General features: G+C 48.4%; 1 protein-coding gene across 4 annotated transcripts in view; it reads left to right on the forward strand.

Moving 5' to 3' along the window:
- The window catches only part of GARNL3 (GTPase activating Rap/RanGAP domain like 3), a 159,070-nt gene extending 138,966 nt beyond the window's left edge, over positions 1-20,104 (forward strand). For all 4 annotated transcript variants that reach the window (XM_043469599.1, XM_043469601.1, XM_043469600.1 and 1 more), the window contains 8 exons: positions 184-342; positions 6,223-6,289; positions 11,389-11,496; positions 12,603-12,721; positions 14,834-14,972; positions 15,950-16,165; positions 17,618-17,744; positions 19,626-20,104. In XM_043469599.1, the coding sequence (XP_043325534.1) occupies positions 184-342; positions 6,223-6,289; positions 11,389-11,496; positions 12,603-12,721; positions 14,834-14,972; positions 15,950-16,165; positions 17,618-17,744; positions 19,626-19,803 (1,113 nt within the window). In that variant the 3' untranslated portion in view covers positions 19,804-20,104. The remainder of the gene's footprint in view (positions 1-183; positions 343-6,222; positions 6,290-11,388; positions 11,497-12,602; positions 12,722-14,833; positions 14,973-15,949; positions 16,166-17,617; positions 17,745-19,625) is intronic.
- Positions 20,105-22,005: the final 1,901 nt, after the last annotated feature.

A 22,005-nucleotide genomic window follows, 5' to 3' on the forward strand; every position in this document is an offset into this window, starting at 1 on the left:
CCATCCCTGCCCCTCTTTTCCCCCCCGCCCCTGTCTGACCCCCAGGCACAGGACTCTGCAGGAGCGGAGGGCCTAGGGGGTGGCGGCGTGGGGAAGTGGGGGGGCCTTTCCTGGATGGGGGAAGGCAGTGGGGTGGCTGCTCTGTCCTCACCCCTTTCTCTTCCATCCTCGTCCACCACACAGGAGATCTGTCTGTCCGACTCTCCCGTGGTGATGACCTTGGTAGATGGGCCAGTGGAGGAGAGCGACAACCTCATCTGTGTGGCTTACCGGCACCAGTTTGACGTGGTGAACGAGAGCACAGGGGAGGCCTTCAGGCTGCACCATGTGGAGGCCAGCAGGGTGAGTCGACAGATGTGGGAGCGAGCGGGAACCAAAAAGACTGGAGCTGCGTCTTCTAACTTTGCGAGACCATGATGAGCGTTTCTTTAAAACTGTGTGCTCTTTATCATATCTCTATCCTGTGATACATATTTAGGCTGCACCATGTGAAGCTTCCGTCTTGTAGATCAAATGGGTTCAATATCATATAACTGCCCATTGGCATCTTTAGCTTTTCCACACCTCCTCCTGCCATTCCATCCTTCCCTACAGAAGAGGAATGAAGTGTCAAAAATTCAATGTAAATAACTGAGTAATGAGAACATTTGTTTGGTAATTCATGCTAGAAGGGCTTCTGGAGAGGCAAGTTACCCTCAGAGGCCCTGCAGACCCACAGCACGGGGCTGGAAGGTGGGAGAGGCACAGCCCGAGTCTCTGTCTACTTAGAGGCACATTAGGAAAGGAAGATGGGATGAAACACCATTGCGAGAGAGAGGAAAAGCAGATCAGCACAGGGGGTCTACACCTCCTGGCCTGAGCCGCACAGAGGGCAGCCATGTGGTGGATCTGGACAAAATCTGACAAGCAAATCACAGAGTTCCTCAGCCCACTTATTGCTGGGACCCAGGGCAAGGCCTGGTGACATTTGAGCCCCTGGAGGTTTGCATGGTGCAGGGCCAGCACTCCAGCTCAGGTATGAGAACAGGGCAGAACAAGGATGTCGCCCAGGGAGAGTGTCATTCCTGTTGAGAGCTTCCCCCAGTCCTGTTCAGGTGTGTCAGAGAGTGAGGGATTTAATTACGTTTTACAAGAACTAAAAAAATACCATTTAAATTTGGACCAGCCCTACAGAAATATTCACTAAAGTTGCTAATTACTGTATTAAGAAAACACCTGAGAGCAAAATTTTAAGAAATAGAAAAATCAGAAAAAGAAACATCTGGATATGATTAGGAGGCCTACTTACCTTCAGCTGTTATCAACCACAGCTCAGTCTGCCCTTTCGTGTGTGTATGCTGGCAGCACCCAGACTCATCTGCCGTTGAAGTCATCGAACTTCAAAGCTACCGATGATGCCCTGTGTCCCACCCCCCAGCAATTTCACCAGCCTTGGGTGTGACATGAGCTTTAGATCTTTTAGATGGTCTCCAGGTGATGTGGGCAAATTTGGGAACCACTAGTACACACTGCTTCACAACTGTGGCTCTAATTGCCCAGAAAGCTTTAAACAGATCAGTGCTCTGACATACCCAGATCAGTTAAACCAGAAGTCCTAGGTGTATGGGATGGGAATCAGTAGACTCTAAGTCACCCCCAGGTGACATTACTATAGACCCAAGAGAAGGAAGCTCTCCTGACACTCTTCCTAGCAAAGCCAGGATGGTCCCCTCCATCCCAGCAACTGGGAACCTGTCATCTCTTCCCGCCACTGACTTCTGAGGACTCAGGGCCCAATCTGGCCTTTAAAAGTTCTTGCCCCTTCTTGCTTTTCAAAACTCTGGACAGGGACTTCCCTGGCAGCCCAGTGGCTAAGATTCCACTCTTCCAATGAAGGGGATCCTGGGTTCGATCCCTGATCAGGGAACTAGAGCCCACAGGCCACAACTCAGAGTTCGTGTACTGCAATTAAAGATCCCGTGTGCCACCAAAAAGATTGAAGATCTTGAGTGCCAAAACCAAGACCCAGTGCAGCCAAATGAATAAATAAATTCTTTTTAACTAAAAAATACAATCTGTACAACCAACCATAGGAGTCAGAAAGAGCATGGCTTAAAAGATCTTTGTTGACTCAATCCTTCCCTGGCAACTAGTTTCCTAAGACTGAACCTGCTTTTCATGGAAATTATTGTTATTTACTTATATCTAATACCTTGATAATTCATGAGTGTGTCTGTGGATTTTTTTCTGTTAAGATTCATGATGATCCAGGGAAAAAAATGTTAAAAGCAGTTTTCTATGATGACTTCTGTGCTTTGTTTTGCTGGAAAGTACGAGAAACCTCCAAAATTTTCTGTCTTTTCTTCCACATGCTTTGTAAAACAAAGATGCAAAGCTTTTCTCTAAGGAAAAACACTTAGAAACATCTTTGTGTTGTTAAGCACTACCCCGGGGATCTGAGTGGGTCAGTGTTCATCAGTGGCTCAGTGTTCACTGAGTTCATCCTCAGTGGCTATGTTTGCTGAGCAGACAGAGGTGCTGAAACAGTGGCTCTTCTTTGGGTGGAATTTACTGTTCGGTTGGAAAGATAAGCCTTAGAGAAATGAGCAAACTAATGAGCCAGTAGAAGTGGCCTGCAGAAACAGGGTTACTTCTCACCAAGACATTCCTGCAGGACAAGCCCTGAGCTCAGTGGAGCAGGAGAGAGGCCGACCCTCCTGGACTCGCCAGCAATTAGTGCCTCAAGCGGCCCTCAACACCTACCTCCTCCATGCGCCACCATGCAGGCCAGACTGGCCTGGTTTCCTGCCCCCGCCCCTCCTTTCGTCTCAGCCAAGACCCCTCAATTCCCGTTGCAGGCTTCAAACCCACCTCAGGGTCCAAGACAATCCTAGCTCAAGAGAGGAGCTGTTTAGGAAGCACCAGAGCAGCCTTCTGAAAGTCAACACCAAGTTTGTTCTACCAGCAGGCCAACTCCGATGTACTGCCCCGGATCCAACAGCCAGCTCTGGCCTCCTTCCCCAATAGAGGCCTCCTCCGGAGGGAGGTAACAGGATCCGGGTCTCTGGCTTATTCACTGGGCCCAGGTCCCCGTCATGACGGCCTGCCCAGACCCCAGCTGGTCTCCATTGAGAGCTCACCTTGGAATCATGGGGGAAGGTTGGACATTGACCTCACAGTGCCAACCTCTTTCACTTGTTACAAGTCTGTGTTTTGAATTTTCACCACCACCATATATTACTTTTATTATTTTAAAATGCAATAAGATAAACTATTTTTAATCAAGTAAAAAATAAAAGGCGAATGTTTTTATCCTGCCCTGACCTACTATATATCAAGATGTCCACGAGCAAGAACCCAGAATATGTATCTTTTAAAAGCTCTCCCAGTGAATTCTCAGGTCCTCCCCTGGTCAAGAATGTCTCCTGCAGGAATGTCTCCTGCAGGAATGTCTCCTCAGAGGGCCCTCGCCTGGGAGCTAACATCCATACCAACATCTGTATCAACATCTGTACATATAATATGCATGCGTGAACCAGGCCTCACCACACTCAGTGTTAATGAAGGTCTCATGAAATGCGATTGAGGGCCTGAGGAGGGAGTGATTAAGTCCACCCTGTGGTCATTGACCCCAAATTTCGGCCCCATGGCCCTGACAGGCAGGTGCTATTCTCTTCCCCGTTTCTGCAGAAAAGGAGGCTGAGGCTCAGAAAGGAGAAGTCACTTATTTACCCCAAACCACACAGCCAGTAAGTAGCAGAGGTAGGACTTGAGCCCAGACTGCCTGCCTCCCAGGACCGCACCCTCAAACCCAGCATGTGGCAGCCACAGCCCTGTCACAGCCCAAAGAGGAGAGCAGGTCCAGGTTACACAGCTGGTGGTGCTCGGCTGCTCCCTCAGGAAGTGTAGAGCAGACACGGCAGCACCCACGAGGGCTGGAAGCCACTGGCTGACATCAGTGTCATCTAACTGACAAGTCTGGGGACACCGAGGAGCAAGTGATTCAAGTCAGAGTGCTCTGAACAGGAGGGTTCCCTCCAGGGGCCCGAGGGCTGTTCCCTCCCGTGATACGCCCCAGTGGTGCAGGTTCCAGAGCCAAGTCATGCCAGCAGCTGACATTCATGGAGCATTTACCGGGCCCTGTGTGACCTCCTGGAATCCTCAGCCCCCGTAGAGGCAGATGTTCCAGCCTCTCCCATTTTACAGATGAAGACCCTGAGGGTCCGTGAGGTTAAACCCCTGACCACGTGCCCACTGCTCTTGGGTGGCAGGGCTGGCATTTCATGTACATGGTTGTGCCTCTAGGTAGCATGCCCTCTGCTCCTGGTACTCGACAGGTCCTGATCCAGGGCCTGAGGGGGTCACGTGAGTGGAGCAAGGCCTCTGCTTCGTGGAGCCGAGAGCCCAGCACGGAGAGGAGCGCCAGCAAGCAAGCAAACCTGAGACGCAGTGCACGCCCTGCGGATGGTTAGAACGAGGCTGTCGCACACAGCCACGGAGGAAGTATTTGGCATTTGACTCCCAGGTCCTTCTGACCCCAGAATCAACACCCTTGACCTCTAGGACTCACTGTCTCCCACACCTACAGAGCCCCCACAACTCATGGTTATGGTATGGGCTCCATTATACCTTATTTTATGTACTTGTAAGCTTTTCTGACATTTTGTTGAGGGGTGAGACCCTGTCCTTTCATTTCTGCATGTTTAATGGCGACTCGTACAATGCCAGACCGTTCAGAGGAGAAGGCTGCATTTGGGTGAGAGCAGTGAGGGCCAGCTGGGCAGGGGGCCTGGGGTGGGAAGAGGGGTGGCCCGGAGGCTGGAAGGGGCTGGAGAGAGCTGAGCCAGAGGGAGACAAGGGCCAAGCCCGGACGTGGGGCCAAGCCTGGGGTACAGCAGGGGTGAGATGAGGAAGAGGACGCTCTGGACTTGGGTAAGAAAGGGAACCCTCCGAGACCTTGGGGGTAGCTCTGCTAAAAGAAAGGAGGAGGCTTGGAAGGAAGCTGGTCATGTGAGACCTCCATGGAGAGCTAATTATGTGTCAGGCCCTAGGCAACAATGTTTGCCTTGTTTCATGGAATTTTCATGACAATCCAGCAGCGTCAGGATTACTGTTGTACCAGTTTTCAGATGGAGACCTGGGGCAAGAGGTGAAGCCATTTACCACAAACCACAGAGGCAGCAAGTGGTACTGGCATCTGGGGGCTGTCTGACTTGCTCCTGTCTGCTCCCCCATCCAGCCCCTTGAGTTCTTCTCAATCTACTGCATTTGAGAGAGCAAAAGACTTAGGAACCTGGGCTGGAGCTCAGAATGTGTGCCTGAGGTTGTAGATTTAGAGATTTTGAGCAGAGTAAAATCTGAAGCTATCAAGCTGGGGCTTTTTCTAAATGAGAGAAGAGCCAAGAAATGGAAAAAGAATCTGAAGTGGGAGAGAAGCCAGAGGGAGGAACTGTCTCCCATCAGAGGTTGTGGAGATGTGGATGGAGAGATGAGCCATGGTCAGAGGCCTTCAGTCTGGGGAGAAGGAAACCTTCCTGGAGCTCAGGAGAGGGCAGCGCCCCCTGGTGGTACAGAGGCCAGACTACAGGGCTGAGAAGACAAGTGAGGCAGCGAAGGAAGAGGAGATTTTTATAGGCTCAGAGTTTTGATTGAAACTTGAGAACCATCTTCTCAAAAGCAGAAACCGAGGCTCACCAAAGCCACAGAGGTGGGGCTTCCAACACCCTCTGCATCATGTCAAGCTGCCTCCCAGGAAGTGAAAGAAGTAAAAGAGGGAGAATAGAAGTGCGGACATAGCGATCTGGAGATTCAGAGACTGTGTTTGAGGCAGGAGGCAGTGTGGCTGAACTGCGAGGGTGTTGAGGTTGGAAAAGAACCATGGACCTGGTGCAGATTCTGGCTGGGGCAACTCCTCACTGAGGGACTAGATTGACTCCACCTCTCTAAGCCTCGCTTTCCTCATCTGTAAAATGGGAGCAATGCCATCTACTTTCCAGGGTCGAGGTAGAAGTGAAAGGAATAACCCACGAGAAAAGCTTGGTGGACTGGAGCCCGCTGTATAAATGAGAGGCCTGCCAATAGAGAGAGCTCTCCACCTATAGACCTTCTTAAAGGGTTTGAAAAGATGATGAGAAAGTCCACACCATGGACTGCAGTCGTGCCTGAGTTTACAGAAACTTGAGAAAGTCTTCTCCTAGTGTCAGTGTCCAGCCTGCCCACTACCATTGCCCATTCTCATTGCAGGTTAATTTCGTTGCAGCTATTGATGTGTACGAAGACGGGGAAGCCGGTCTGCTCCTGTGTTACAACTGTAAGTAAGGGGTGTGTTTTGATCGCCACTTGCTAAAATGCACTGTTGTTTTTTTTCTTTCTGGACAATGTATAGGGACTTAGCTTTAGATTTATCTGGTGCATTGTTCCTGGATCCTTGACTGCTCTCCAGGGAGCAGCTAAAAATTGCCTTCCCACCTGGATCTCCCAATACCCAGACCTCTCAGTGAGATGGTACAGCAGTCGCCTTGGGGTGTCTCTGGGACATGGAAGTGATGGCAGGGGCTTCCATCTAGGGAACCCCTACTATGTGCCACGCACTGGGCTCCATCAGCCCCAATCACTGTTCCACTGACTTCTCAGTTTCTGTTCAGTTCACTTCAGTCGCTCAGTCATGTCTGACTCTTTTCGACCCCATGGACTGCAGCATGCCAGGCTTCCCTGTCCATCACCAACTCCCAGAGCTTACTCAAACTCATGTCCATCCAGTCAGTGATGTCATCCAACCATCTCATCCTCTGTCGTCCCCTTCTCCTCCCACCTTCAATGTTTCCCAGCATCAGGGTCTTTTCAGATGAGTCAGTTCTTCGCATCAGGTAGCCAAAGGATTGGAGCTTCAGCTTCAGCCTCAGTCCTTCCAATGAATATTCAGGACTGATTTCCTTCAGGACTGACTGGTTTGATCTCCTTGCTGTCCAAGGGATTCTCAAGAGTCTTCTCTAGCACCACAGTTCAAAAGCATAAATTCTTCAGCACTTAGCTTTCTTTATAGTCCAGCTCTCACATCCATACATGACTACTGGAAAAACCATAGCTTTGACTAGACGGACCTTTGTTGGTAAAGTAATGTCTCTGCTTTTTAATATGCTATCTAGGTTGGTCGTAGCTTTTCTTCCAAGGAGCAAACGTCTTAATTTCATGGCTGCAGTCACCATCTGCAGTGATTTTGGAGCCAAAAAAAAACCAGTTTCTGTTACTGTCTGTCATCTGGAGATAAGGCATCTGAGCGGTGAACGAACTTTCTCAAGATTGTGCAGCTACAAACGGCAGAGCCCAGGTTCTCGTGACATTTGGGGCCCTCTTGACTCCAGTGTCCCGACAGTTACTCTTCCCCTTTTTGCTATTTCTCAGATGTTAATGAAATCAGCCTCAGCCTGGCATGCCTGGCCTCAGCTGGATTAGTTTGGGTCAGGTGGCAGATGGGTTTCAGGCAGACCAAAGATATCAAATAGGATTTAAGGATTTGCAGCTTTTCAAAAGCTAATGTGATACCACAATAAAAAAGGATCTTCTTAAAGCTAAAGTTAGTGAGATATTTTCTTGGACTCAGGCTATGCAGTCTAACGAAATAAAACATTTTTTTCCGCCTAGAATTGTATCAGTTTTGAGCGGTGATGCTGGTTATAGCACATGGGGCAGATACATTGATTAATTAATCTTTGATTAGTAAGAATGGTAATTTTCCATAGAGAAATTTATTAGGTAAACTTCCTCTTTCAAAATTCGAGATTTATGAGGAATCAGCAAAGAACTTCACCAATAAATCGCTCTTTTAGGATATTTCATCTACAGGTCTGTCAAAACTCTCCTCAAAACAGCAGGTCTTTCTGGCCCATCTGATGAGAAGGGCCACACATAGGGTGACAGCAACAGGCCATGCGCTCCAGCGTGGACCCTCGCTGCCCAGCTGCCAGCGCTCGGAGGGCCTTGCTGTCACCCTCTGCCCCAGGTCTCCAGGGACAAGCAGAGTAGGAGGGCACCTGTGTGTGGTCACTTCTGTAGGATGTTCATCTCTTTAAAGTGTGGTCTTTTTACTTTATTGAAAAACCTATTTGAAAAACTTATGGCTTTAAAAATTGATATAGATATTAATACTTCTTTCTTCCAGCTGCTCAACTGGGGGTGATTTTAGGTGGTAAAGAAAAACAGAAAGAGAGCGGGTTTTAGACTGTGAACGTGAGTCCCAAAATGAGAGAGGGGCATGGAAACAACGTGAACAGCGAGCTCGCTACACAAAATTAGAAGCCGAGTCAGCAGGCAGCGCTGAGGTTGGGGATGGGATTTGAGGGGTTGGTCCCACACTGGGCCTCTGGCTCCTGGAGCCCCTTAAAAGTTCCACCTCCTTGGGCTTTGATTATCTCCTGGCTGCAGGCCCTGGTTTCATCTCAGGTTGTGATCAGCATGTATCTGTTCTCACAGACCCACTGGCCATCAGAAGATGATCTCTGACCTCACATGAGTCAGGCCTTGGCAATCCCAGGGGTTCTGCAGACCTGACTCAGTCTCCCCAGACCTCGCCACTTCCTCCCGTTGCTTTGGGTCAGGCATCTGGCTTTCAGTTTCCATCTCCCTCTTTCTCCTGGCAGGTTGGCAGGTACCTGGGGATGCAGGGAATGAGCTGGTTTCCCCCAGTGACCAGCTGACTTCTGTAACTCGTCCCCCACACAGCGCACACCCATCTGCGTATCTCAGTCCCCGTTCTTGTCCTGGTCACTGACACTTGCACAGGAAAGGCCCTTTGCAACCAGGAGCTGTGGAAGGAGATTGTTCTCCCCGAGTTTGAGGCTGATTTTTATAAGTCTGCTTCTTTCTAAAATATAACTTCCAGAAATCCAGAGTTTTCTATAAATAAATTTTTCTCTCAGCTAAGTTAAAAATGTTTGTACATGCCGAAAGGAACTTTTCTTCAGAGAAATTTGCTTTAAAACTAAAATCTACATACTGTTCTTCACCAGGTGCATGGGGACGGTCAAAGGAGGGAAGGTCATAGACTGAGCTGCTTCCAGGGCAGTGACTTTCTTAGACTCCTGTCCCCTGCACCCCCATTCAGGGCCCTGTTAACTGCAAAGGACGGCCTCTATGCCAGCCCGTGTCAGGCTCTGGAGACACAACAGTGGAAGGCACTGCCAGGGATGCCGTGAGCTCGCCCTTCTGGGGCCAGCCATGCATGGGTGCCCTGCATGGGTGTGAATAGGCTGCAAGCTCTGGAGTTCAAGAAACACTCTGCTTCTTTTTGGAATTAGAGACCTGCTGGTCTGAGACCACCAGCTCTCGTTACTGGGAGGGAGACCCCTCTGCTTCCCTGGGGCAGATCCCATTGGAAAAGGGGGAGACAGGACCTCTGGACTGCAGTCCAGTCGCCTCCTCCAGGCCTGCATGATGCCCTCTGAGCCAGGCAGGGGCTGGGACAAAAGTCTAATTGCACAGGTCAGGAGAGCCTGGGAAAGAGGAAGTGGAGCTGGGGAGTCCAGACAAGCCTTTCAAAGAATTTTGCTTTAAGGGAAAAGAGTAAGGAAGTTTGCAGCAGCTAGAGGAGGAAGAGAGGGCAAAGGGTTTCGTTTTCTAAAACGTGGAATAAACAGCATGCTTAAGGCTGTTGGGAAAGATCCGCTGGAGAAGGGGAAATAAGACAGAGGGGAGAGGGGTGAGCCGACCTCGGGTGGGCACAGCAGGTGGGGGGCGCTGCTGGGAGACCTGGGCGTCCTTCGTGGGCACTTGTTTTCTCAGCAAGGTCTTTTAGAGTGAGGCTTCTTTTCCTCCCCTAGTGAGTCCACTGTAGCAAAAACAAAAACTGACCCTGATAAGAATTTCTCTCCTAATAACTCATTTGTTAGAAGAACGATGATAAAACAGCATAAGGAAACTGCTTTACAAGGCACAGGGGTCGCATCAAAGGAGCCCCTGAGCCTGCAGGACGCTCCAAAAGGGATAGACAGGGCAGGGCTTCCGACGGGCGCGGCCACCGCCCCAGCCTGGCCCCACACTGCAGGCCTCCGCGGCAGCTCGGGGTCTGTGACCTCTCCCCTCTCACAGCTGTCGTCTGTCACCAGGAACAGGGAGAGATTGCTTCATGGGCCTGAGGTTTCTCATTAGGGTGATGAAAATGTTATCAAATCAGATTGTGGTGATGTTCTTCTACTCTGTAAACAGACTACAGTTCATTGATTTGAATGCTTAAAATGGATGAGTTTATGGTATATAAATTATATCTCAATAAAGCTGTTTTAAAAAATAATTTAAAAACTAGTTTGCATGGCTAAAACGTGGCAGGCTTTGGAATAAAAGGGGCCTTGGTTTTTCCATTTGTATGGACGTGCGAGTTGGACCATAAAGAAAGTTGAGAGCTGAAGAATTGATGCTTTTGAACTTGAGAGTCCCTCGGACTGCAAGGATTTCCAGCCAGTCAATTCTAAAAGAAATCAGTCCTGAATATTCATTGGAAGGACTGATGCTGAAGCTGAAACTCCAATCCTTTGGCCACCTGATGCAACAAACTGACTCATTTGAAAAAACTCTGATGCTGGGAAAGATTGAAGGCAGGAGAAGGGGACAACAGAGGATGAGATGGTTGGATGGCATCACTGACTCGATGGACATGAGTTTGAGTAAACTCCGGGAGTTGGCGATGGACAGGGAAGCCTGGCGTGCTGCAGTCTATGGGGTCGCAAAGAGTCGAACACAACTGAATGACTGAACTGAACTGGTCTCTTGGTGAGCTTTTTCACTCTAACCACCTTAGAGCTCAGAGCAGGCCAAGAGCCAGATAATTGAATTAACCTGGCCTTACTCTCATGCTGGCTAAGGCTCACAAAGGTAATACAGGCACATGGCTTTAAGTTTTCATTATAAAATGTTGTAGGGATTGTACGGGCCCCCCCATACATGTCCTGCTGAGTAAGGTTCGGGGCTTGACCCCCTGTAGGAGAGCTTCCTCCACTCAGGGGTGCCATCGAGTGCCCCTTCTTGTCTGCAAACCAGCCAGTGCTGTCCCCCATGCAGGACTTGTGAGGCCGTGGACAAGCTGCTTCACTGCCCCTTGCCTCGATTCTCTCATCTGCAAAATGAGTGTAGTAATAGCATATACTTCATAAGTTTGTACAGGATAAAGGGAAAAATGTTTTAAAGCTCAGCGCCTGGCATATAGTAAATTCTCCAAAAATGGCAGCTATGACGACATGTGGCAGAAGTAGTACCCTGGCTCCTGCCCCTGAGAATCTGGCAGCATGGCAGTGGTTGTGCTGGCTTTCAGAAAGAACAGGTAGATAGGATGCTCTTCTTGTGGCCTGTGTCTCATTTATCTGATTACAGTTGCCTGAGTGTCACCTCTAACAAAAATAAGTCGCTGTTGTTTCATTGCAGACAGTTGCATCTACAAAAAGGTTTGCCCATTTAATGGTGGCTCTTTTTTGGTTCAACCTTCTGCGTCAGATTTCCAGTTCTGTTGGAACCAGGCCCCCTGTGCGATTGGTAAGGAAACCTTTTGACATCATGGTCTTCCCCCAGAAAGACACATCTGAACTGTTCCATGTTACGTAAGCGCTGGCTTACCGCTAAATTTTCCATGAATTTTCTGAGTGTAATGAGTACAAACAGACTTCTTTTTCTTTAACTGTTTTTCATTTTGCTCCCTTTGGGGGACTATTGTCTCCCACTGTTCCTCCCAGGTCGCCTCAGTGCCTGAGGATGTGAGCCTTTGCAAGCAATTAAATATCAGTTTTCAGTACTTGGGTATGTTGCAGTACCCTTTCATTTCTGGGCCTCGCTTTCTGATTTCTCTGAGTGACTTGGGAGGGAAGCACCATGCACTCAGCATCCATCTCACACATTCTGAAGCTTGAAAGTCTGAGTCACAGAAAGTCTGGTACCTGACCTGCCACTGAAACGTCAGGACGTGCGTGGTGGTGCTCGTTTCTGTGGTTCAGGATCCACAGCTGGGCAATCTGCCTGACGAGAGTCAGATCAGAGCCACATATATTAACATTTTTGCCCTCAAAGTAGAAGCATTTGTTGATAGGTAAACATGATAGAGTTTTAACTGAAGAGCAGAGGGATGGAGCCAGGTACTGGGAAGACTGGGTCGGCTCAGGTGCAGATTAGTTACAGTAAGACAGAGAGGGGAGGGTTAGAAATGGGTCTCAGGTCTGAGCCACAGCACTGGGGGCCCACTGGACAGATCAAGGCTAGAGGCGTGGGTGCGGTGGGAAGAGTCACAGGTGAAACCAGGAGAACAGGAACAGGGAATGGTTCGTGGGCAGGAGAGGGCGTGTCTGGACCACAGGGGGAAGGTCTTCGGGACCCGGATGGGCAGTGCGCCCCGGAAGATCAGGTGGGGGACCGCAGTGGGGGAAGAGCACAGGGAGAAGCCGGGACAGCGCACTCCTCCACGGGCAGGCGCTCGGTGGCTGAGGGAGGCTCTCCTAGAACTAGGGGACACGCGCCCCCGAAGGAAGAAGAGACGCAGCGGAGAAAAGGGAGAGCTGGGCGCTGCCAGAGAAGCAAGGTGGGTGTGAGAGGGTCCCAGCAACTCCCCAGCCGCAGCCCTGGGTGGGCGCTGATGCCCCGTTGCCTTGCAGTCTGTGCATTCCCCTACCTGCTGGCCTTCACCACTGACTCCATGGAGATCCGCCTGGTGGTGAACGGGAACCTGGTTCACACGGCCGTCGTGCCTCAGCTGCAGCTCGTGGCCTCCAGGGTGAGTATAGCTGGGGTTTATTTCTGTCTGAGGGGCTTCGGGCACCCCCAGAACCATGAGGTCTCAGGCGGGCGAGGATACATTCATGGCGAGACTGATGATGACAACACCACACATGTGTTGAGATGAGAAAGATGGAAACAGTCCTGGGTTGAATTTTCCTGTGTGGGTTCAAAACACCTTGGGCTGCAAAACACCCCTCCTTAGCCCTCAAGAGTCATCGCTGCTGGGGGTAGCAGGGGAGAAGCGCTCAGCCGAAAACGGAAATCCTCCATGTGAGCCTGGGTCGCTGGTCACAGAAGGACAGTTCGAGGCCAGAACAGTTAAGAGCTTGAGATAGTGCTTTCTTCCTTTGCTGCTGTCTTCAGTTTCAACTTGTGTCCCACATACTATGACTGATGGACGGATTCATGTCTAGTGACAATGTGAGCAAAACCGAGGGATGCAGGAACGACGATCTTCCCAGGTGTCTTCTACCGCAGCTGCATAACCCACCGGGTCTTGTTCTGGTTCCCTCCTCTGTGTGGGAACCCTCTCTGTGGCTCTGCCAGGTCGACCGGTGCTCCATCCTAACGTGCATCACATTTGGTGGTGGGAGGCTGTGTATCCCCACCCCCACACTGCAGACATAGAGAACAGACTTGTACACAGCGGAAGAAGGTGAGGGGAGGATGAATTGAGAGAGTAGCATTGAAATAGATACATTACCATGTGTAAAACAGATAGCTAGTGGGAAGTTCTGTATAACACAGGGAGCTCAGCCTGGTGCTCTGTGACCACCTAGAGGGGTGGGCTGGGGGCGGGGTGGGAGGAAGGCTTGAGAAGGAGGGGACGTGTGTATGCCTGTGGCCAGTTCCCACTGCTATACAGCCGAAGCCAGCACAACATTGTAGAGCAAGCCTCTGATTAAAAACTTTAAAAAATTTTTAAATTTTACTGATTATAAAAATATAAATAGCTTACAATTTGTAACTAATAATAAAATATACAATGCTTTTTACCTCAAAGTCCATTTAGCCAATTGGCTCTCATAAAACACTTCTGTTTTCACTAAGAAGAAGCAAGAATTAGTTGCTCAGTCGTGTCCCACTTTTTTAATTTTCACTGATTTTCCTTTATCCATAGCCAACCCCTGGCTGCAGTTCAACCACAATTTTACAGTTGGAATTATATCTCAACCTGTTCATTCTGTTTCCAAGTTTGTTGTCATTAAATCTGACATGTGATCTATTAAACTAGTGTTCACCCTCATACAAATCATTAAACTAAAACTTCTTTCAATTTCAGCACTGGACAACATACTTTTAATTTTAATCTTCATTATGAATGTTTTCTCCATCACTTTAAGTCTAGACCATCAACAAAACAACAAATCAACCTCTGATTTATAGCATTTGCTGATTTCCGCAGTGTAAATAGTCCCACCATGATTGATCTTAAGCTTCCTGTGTGACACCTCAGCATACGGCATTAGGAGCCACTATTACACAATCTCCGCCCCAACACACACACAGACACTGTTTGTATAAATTACCTCAAGAGTATGGAGAATTATCAATGTAATAAAATAATGAGGAATGGTTGAATTTTGATATTTAGTTCCTTTGTTTTTTTAATACAAGTTGAATAATCGCTATGTTTAGCAGCCAGCTTGCAAGACCCCTGAAACTCAGCGCCCTGAGTCCACATGAGCCGCCCCCACATGCCAGCGCACTTGCCCCAAAGCCGGCCATCGCGGGTGGGCTTGAGTATTTGCTGAATCGTGAGTGAGGACCCACATCCCCACTCGGGACAGACCCGACTAGATTCCAAACCTTCCCCAGTCCTAACCTCTGGTGCCCAAGCTCCCTGTCAGGGAAGTGTATTGTGTCTGTATTTGTGGAAGGCATGTGGGAAATTGACTGTCTTCTATTGTGTGTCAACAAGTAGATAAGTAGGAGACCTGAGCTCTCAGGAGCCTCTCAGCCCAGAGCTGGCAGCCGCCTCCCCGGCTCCTTCCTGCACCGCAGACCCCGCGGGACAGCTGGGGGTCTGTGCGGTGATGACAGGAGGGCAGGTGGGTGCAGGGCCCTTAAAACGACACAGCTCAGTAACGCCTTCTTTTCTCTCCAGTCGGATATCTACTTCACAGCAACCGCATCGGCGAATGAGGTCTCGTCCGGAGGCAGCTCCCGGGGGGCCAGTGCCCACAATTCTCCTCAGACACCCCCAGGCCGAGATACTCCAGTGTTTCCTTCTTCCCTGGGGGAAGGTGAAGTCCAGCTTTTACTCTCTTATAATAGACATTTTTGATCCATTCTGATTTCTCTGAAAGGTGAAAGTGTTAGTAGCTTACTCATGTCCGACTCTTTGCAACCCCATAGACCATAGCCTGCCAGGCTTCTCTGTCCATGGAATTCTCCAGGCAAGAATACTGGAGTGGGTTGCCATTCCTGTCTCCAGGGAATCTTCCTGACCTAGGGATTGAACCCAAGTCTCCTACACTGCCGGCAGATTCTTTGCTATCTGAGCCACCAGGGAAGCCCCTCTAGTTCATTGTCAAATACTGACATGTGATTACTGCTGAAGGAACCCACTATTTGAAGCCACAGAAACATTTGCAGTGTGGCTGCATTCTTAAGAAACCTTGTGATAATCCCCACCCCCAAACAATTCCTGTTATGAAAACACTTGTTTCAAAGGGGAGAAGGAAGTTGAGGGTTAGAGAGACTGCACTTGGCTCCAGCAAATTATCTTCCCTTCAAGAATGTTAAGGATATAATAGGATTTCATAGCTAAAAGGATATCATCATAAAACCCACACATTACTCAGCACCCAGCTTTCACTCCATCTGGCTTCACCCTTGAACCCCGCAGACCTTTGCTGTGGTTACTGCCTCGTGCTTTTCCTAACTTCTCACCACATGAGTCGTCTTTATGGCTTGCTGCCAGGAGAGCTCAGAGCTCCCGAGCAGGACAGCTGTGCCTTTCTTGTCTCCTCCTTCCTCCTGCCCACGCGTAACCAGGAGTGGGTGCATTTTGTCCCGTTTACCCATGAACAGGATGCCGTTAGAAGACAGAGCCGGAGGGTGCCACCACTTTATTGCTCCTAATGAAACTTGGGGGGGTCAGCCTGTGACATAAATTCTTCTTTCATGCTAATTATGTTGAGGAACCAGGAAATGTTCTCTCATGAATAACATGAGCTCTTCTCAAAGTTCTAATGTTCTTTTCGAACCCTTATTTCAGGTGAAATTCAGTCCAAAAATCTGTACAAGATTCCACTCAGAAACCTGGTGGGCAGAAGCATCGAGCGGCCTCTGAAATCGCCCTTAGTCTCCAAGGTCATCACCCCACCCACATCCATCGGCATCGGCATCGCGGCCATTCCCGTCACTCACTCCTTGTCCCTGTCCCGCATGGAGATCAAAGAAATAGCCAGCAGGACCCGCAGGGAGCTGCTGGGTAATGGCTGTCCAATCTCGTGTTTGTGATGTTTGTAAAGATACCCGCTGATTTTATCTGCACATATTGGTTGTGTTTAGTCATGTCTGACTCTTTGTGACCCCATGGACTGTAGCCCACCAGGCTCTTGTGTCCATGGAATTTTCCAGGTAAAAATACTGGAGCAGGCTGCCGTTTCCTCCCCCAGGGGATCTTCCCACCCAGGATTAAACCTGTGTCTCCTGTGTTGGCAGGGGGGATTCTTTACCACTGTGCCACTTGGGAAGCCCATTTGTGGATATTAATTATCCTCAAATGCAAAGAGCCCTATCATAAGGGATTTATAAAGAAATTATAAACTTGCACCCACTCCAAGGAATACTGTACAGTCTACTCTTAACAATGATGTGTCAATCTAGATTTATTGGTATAGAAAGTGTGCAAACCATATCAAGGGCAGGGAGGGAGGCAATTTGTAAAACAGTCTGTCTAGTCTGATAACAATTTTTTAAATATAAGTAATCTAAATAGGTGTGATCCTAGAAAAGTGTCTAGAAGGGCTTATAGCCCGCAGCTCTCAGATAACATTTTATACTTGTATATCCAAAATGTAAATCTGTGTGGGATTTTCTGCGTATTTTTGTTCCCTTTTTTGCATATTTGTGGTGCAGTTCAGTCATCCCTTCTCGAAGCCCCTGGGCCAGGGGGCAGGTCTGTAGGGATGGGAGTGATGCCAGGTTCCTGCTCTGCCCTCCTCTCAGTTCACAGGTGAGAGACCAGGCCAGAGACACAGAGAGCACCCTGGTAACCGTGAAGAGGCTTAGACTGTTGTAAAGGCTTTTGTTCAGTTGTGAAAACAAAATGAGGAAAAATGGAGGTGTTATGACAGACCAATAAGAACAGGTTTAAAACTTGAGTTGGCATCTGCATGGTGTAAAACTACAAGGACACATGCCTGTCCTCTGCTCAAGTTTCCTGACCAACTGGAGAAGGGGATTCAGACCCCCTGACAGGGCCACCTTGACACTGGCAAAGTCAGTTGGCTCTTGAAGTTGTTCCCTTTCACTGAGCTTTTCAAATGTGTGTATTGCTATTTTTAACCCACTATTCCCTAAGAAAGCTTGATCTTGCCAACTATTGTTGTATAAACCACCGTGCTTTTCAGAAACTGGACCTCAGAGTTGGCGCATTACAGTTTCCAGTGGTAGGACTGTAGATTTTCTTTCCTTCATTAAATTCTTCTGAGTCATTTTTTCCCAATACATATATTCGTTCTAATCAGAAACAAAAGACCTTTTACCAACAAGACAACAAGAAAATCAATTATTTAAAAATACAGACTTTTATCATCATTCTTCCTGCCTCCATTCCTGTAATGTACCAATACCCAACCAGGAGAAAAAGGGCATTTCCTGTCTGTTGGCAGTCTGATGGTAATGACCCTCTGACCTGTGATTCTCCCCTGCCATCCAGGCCTCGCTGATGACAGTGGTTCCAGGTCAGAAGGAGCACTGAAGTCCAAGTCAAAGGCCCGGAAGCGGCTGGAAGAAAACCAAGGAGGCCCCAAGCCAGGGACAGTGAGGTCCACTAGCAGTGACAGGTAAAGAGGGACATAGCCCCTGCTCAGGGTGGTGGCCCCTCAAGTCATAGGACAGCCACAAGGCCCCTTCTGCTGACTGACGGCGCATGGGCCAGCCACAGCAGAGGGGCAGTGGCCACCTCCTCTCTGAGGACCCCCAGAGAACACAGCTTGCCAGGAAGGGGCCCAGGCAAAGGGGCAACGTCACTAGCAACCCAACAAATGCACACTGAAATACACTGAGACTTCTTTTGCTCACCAAATTGACAGAGACTTTTTTAAAACAAAAGTGTTCTCCAGTACTTCTGGTGGATCCTTTCTGGATGGCCATTCAGTATCACACATCTATGAATATTTATTGAATCCCACTGATTTGTCCCCTGAGATTCTCTGTGCCCCTCATAAAACACCTTGCCTGCTTCTCTGTGGAGGCCAAGGGGGCATGTGTCCAGGCTCCATTCATTCATGCAACACACATTCTTAGAGCACCTGGCACTGAGCTGGGGACATGGAGCTGAACTTCAGGGGCTCACAGGCTGGTGGGGAAGGCCAGCCTTCCCGAGAATTACAGAGAATTATAACATGCCAAGGCAGCAGGTGATACAGAAGAATGAGGTGTGCCATCCATTCCACGCTTGGGGTATGGGGTTCCCAAACATCAGGAAAGGCTGAGCCAAGTCTCATAAATCAAGCAACCGTTAGCCTGGCCCAGAGAGGAAGGCACTCACTCAGGCTTTAATCCAACACTTTCACTGAGCTCCTACCATGTGACCAGGCCCCTGCCCTCATGGACTTTACATTTTAGTGTGGAGAAACAGACAATAAACCTGTGAAAAAGTAAGCAATTGCTGTCACTTCCATTAGTGACCAGCACTGCAAGGAAGTTTAACACAAAGTGATGGGGGTGGGGTGGATAGAAGGTCTTCTTGAGGTGGGGGCTGGGAGTCAAGGAAGGCTTTTTGGAGGAAGTGGCATGGATCTGAGCTCTGAATGAGAAGGAGCCGGGGGAACAGCCCTTCTGGCAGCGGAACCAGCAGGGGCAAAAGCCCTGAAGAGAGAGAGAAGGAAGAGAGTGGGTCAGCTTGAGCACAGACAAGGAGGTGAGGTCAAGAACAACCAGAGGCTGGACCATGAGCTTTTACAGGCTACGTGAGTCCTTGGTGAACAAAGGAACTCCCTGAATTTGGTCAAACTGGTTTTGCAGGTGTCAAGAGAGTGAGCATCCTGAGTTCAGGAGAAAATAGAAGGCAATGGCGGGCTGGGAGGAGGCCAAAGGGGTCAGCGGGGCTGGGCCTGTGGGCCTGTGGTCAGGTGTTTGAGCCCTGTCCTCAGGCCATGGGGAGCCAGGGGAGGGTCTATCCCAATTTGCCTCACAAACACGTGTCACCACTGACCTTTCTTTTTTCCCTTTTTTTTCTCTTTTATGGTGGTAAAAGTCAGATAATATAAAACCTACTATTTTAAGCACATTAAATTGTACAGTTCAGCAGCACCAAGTACATTCACATTGTTGTGCAACTTTCACCACCATCCGTCTCCTGAATGTTTCACATTCCTAAACTGCAACTCTGTCCCCATTAACCACTAACTCCCCATCTGCCCACCCCATTCCCCTACCCCGGCCCCTGGCATCTCCCAATGTACTTTCTGACTCCATGAATTTGACTATTCTAGGTATCTCATATAAGTGGCCTTTAAAACCCATAACAACCCAGGAGATCGGACAGTCTGCCTGCAGAACACAAGCTCTGTTGGGGTGGGCATCACTCCTGCACATGTCCACCTCTCCCTCATAATGGTGGGGGTTGGGAAAGACAGGCTTTCGAATTTAGGGGAGCAGGAAACAGTAGCCAGCTCAGTGGTGCGCCCTAGGATCTGTTCACAGTGACTTTTCTCCTCTAGGATCACATCGAGCTCCCTGGAAAGTCCTTCCACTTCCGAAGCCAATCCCAATGGGCGTTACCAGTCGACCAGCTCCGACCCAGATCCTGTGGCCGAGCAAGAAGGCAGCCCTGTCTGGGGCAGCTGCCCCTTTCAGCTCACCACTTTCTCGGATGAAGACATTATTGACTTGAAGTAAACAGAGTCCCAATCGAGTTTGCCATCTTTAGTTTTCTTACAGAGGTTTATACTCTTTAGCCAGTTCTGACATCATTTCTCAACAAAATGTGGCTTTTAGCCTGTCCGTGATCTATTGGACCAAACCTTCTGCACCCTCGGCCTGTTTGGGTCACTCTCCAATGTCCGGTGCCATCTTTCTTGACCTTTATTTCTTTCTGTTCAGGAACCATCAGTCCCCTTGTAATAAAGGTGGTAGATTTCATTGAGGTTTTAGATTGAAACTTTGAATAAATCAAAAATATTCATTCTTATTTACTGCAACCTTCTCTTATATTTTATATACTTAGATGGAAAAGTTATTTTTTCATTACAGTTCTGTCACATGTTTCTTTTATTGATATAAAGAAAAGCCATTACTTTAAAAATTTATTATAAATAAGTTTTCTTTCTGCACCTCTGGCCCCTGTTGCTGTTTCAGTTCACTGTGATTGGAACCAGCTGTGTTGCTGCCTATAGACTTTTGAGAAAAGCTGAATTTTTAGATCTTAGAAACTCCTGCTTCTCTCTCCTTGTGTCTCACAAAAAAATAATAAGGTATAGGAGCCTGTTAAGAGTCTCAAGATTTTGTTTTGTTTTATTGTTACTGTGAAATCATACAACCAAGAAACAGTTACACTTCATCCTCAAAATTATCATTCTCAAATTCCCTCCTCCTGTTCTGGCCTGCTTCGCTCTCTCACATGAATCAAATGAGTATCCTTCCTCTTATCATGTATCCACCTTCTGTTGCTCCATCCTCAAAGTGAGAAGAAAATGTGAGTTTGGCCAAGTTCGAAGGAAACAGTGAGATATCAATCTCTAGCCAGGGGAGATCAAAGGAGGAAAACTGAGTTTCACTGACATTGTAAACTTTTTAATCTGTGTAAAGCAGCTAACTTCCTTTTGGCTTTAGTCTCACAGATTCCATTTTATTATATCTCGTCTTGCCTATAGTTAGTTACTTAGTTTAGTCACTCAGTCGTGTCCAACTCTTTGAGACCCCATGAATCGCAGCACGCCAGGCCTCCCTGTCCATCACAAAATCCCGGAGTTTACTCAAACTCATGCCCATCAAGTTCATGATGCCATCCAGATCAATCTCATCCTCTGTCGTCCCCTTCTCTTCCTGCCCCTAATCCCTCCCAGCATCAGGGTCTTTTCCAATGAGTCAACTCTTCACATGAGGTGGCCAAAGTATTGGAGTTTCAGCTTCAGCATCAGTCCTTCCAATGAACACCCAGGACCGATCTCCTTCAGGATGACTGGTTGGATCTGCCTTGGCAGTCGCAAGGGACTGACTCAAGAAGTCTTCTCCAACACCATACAGTTGCAAAGCATCAGTTATTTGATGGCTCCAGTCTTTCTTCATCAGTCCAAACTCTCAACATCGCTCATTGACTCACTGGGAAAAACCATGAGAGGCTTGCCAGACGGACCTTTGTTGGGGGCATAAGTATGTCTCTGCTTTATATGCTATCTAGGTTGGTGCATTATACTTTCCTTCGGCAGGAGTAAGGCGTGCTTTAATTTGCATGGTAAATAACACCCATCTGCAGTGATTTTGAGCCGCAGAAAAATAAAGTCTGACAGCTGTTTCCAGCTGTCTCCCCATTCTATTTCGCCATGAGGTAATGGAGCTAAGATGGCGGCATGATCTTAGTTTTTGCTGAATGTTGAGGCTTAAGCCAACACTTTTTCACTCTGTCCCTCTTGCAGGCTTTCATCAAAGAGAGCATTTTAGTTCTCTTCACTTTCTGCGCATAAGATAAGGGTGGTGTCATGCTGCATATACTGAGGTTACTGAATATTTCTCCCAGCAATCTTGATTCCAGCTTGTGCTTCTTCCAGACCAGCGTTTCTCATGATGTACTCTGCATATAAGTTAAATAAGCAGGGTGACAATATACAGCCTTGACATACTCCTTTTCCTATTTGGAACCAGGCTGTTGTTCCATGTCCAGTTCTAACTGTTGCTTCCTGACCTGCATTTAGGTTTCTCAAGAGGCAGGTCAGGTGGTCTGGTATTCCCATCTCTTTCAGAATTTTCCACAGTTTATTGTGATCCACACAGTCGAAGGCTTTGGCATAGTCAATAAAGCAGAAATGGATGTTTTTCTGAACTCTCTTGCTTTTTCGATGATCCAGCAGACGTTGGCAATTTGATCTCTGGTTCCTCTGCCTT

This window comes from Cervus canadensis, chromosome 5 (assembly GCF_019320065.1).
Source record: "Cervus canadensis isolate Bull #8, Minnesota chromosome 5, ASM1932006v1, whole genome shotgun sequence".
NCBI classification, from domain to species: Eukaryota; Metazoa; Chordata; class Mammalia; order Artiodactyla; family Cervidae; genus Cervus; species Cervus canadensis.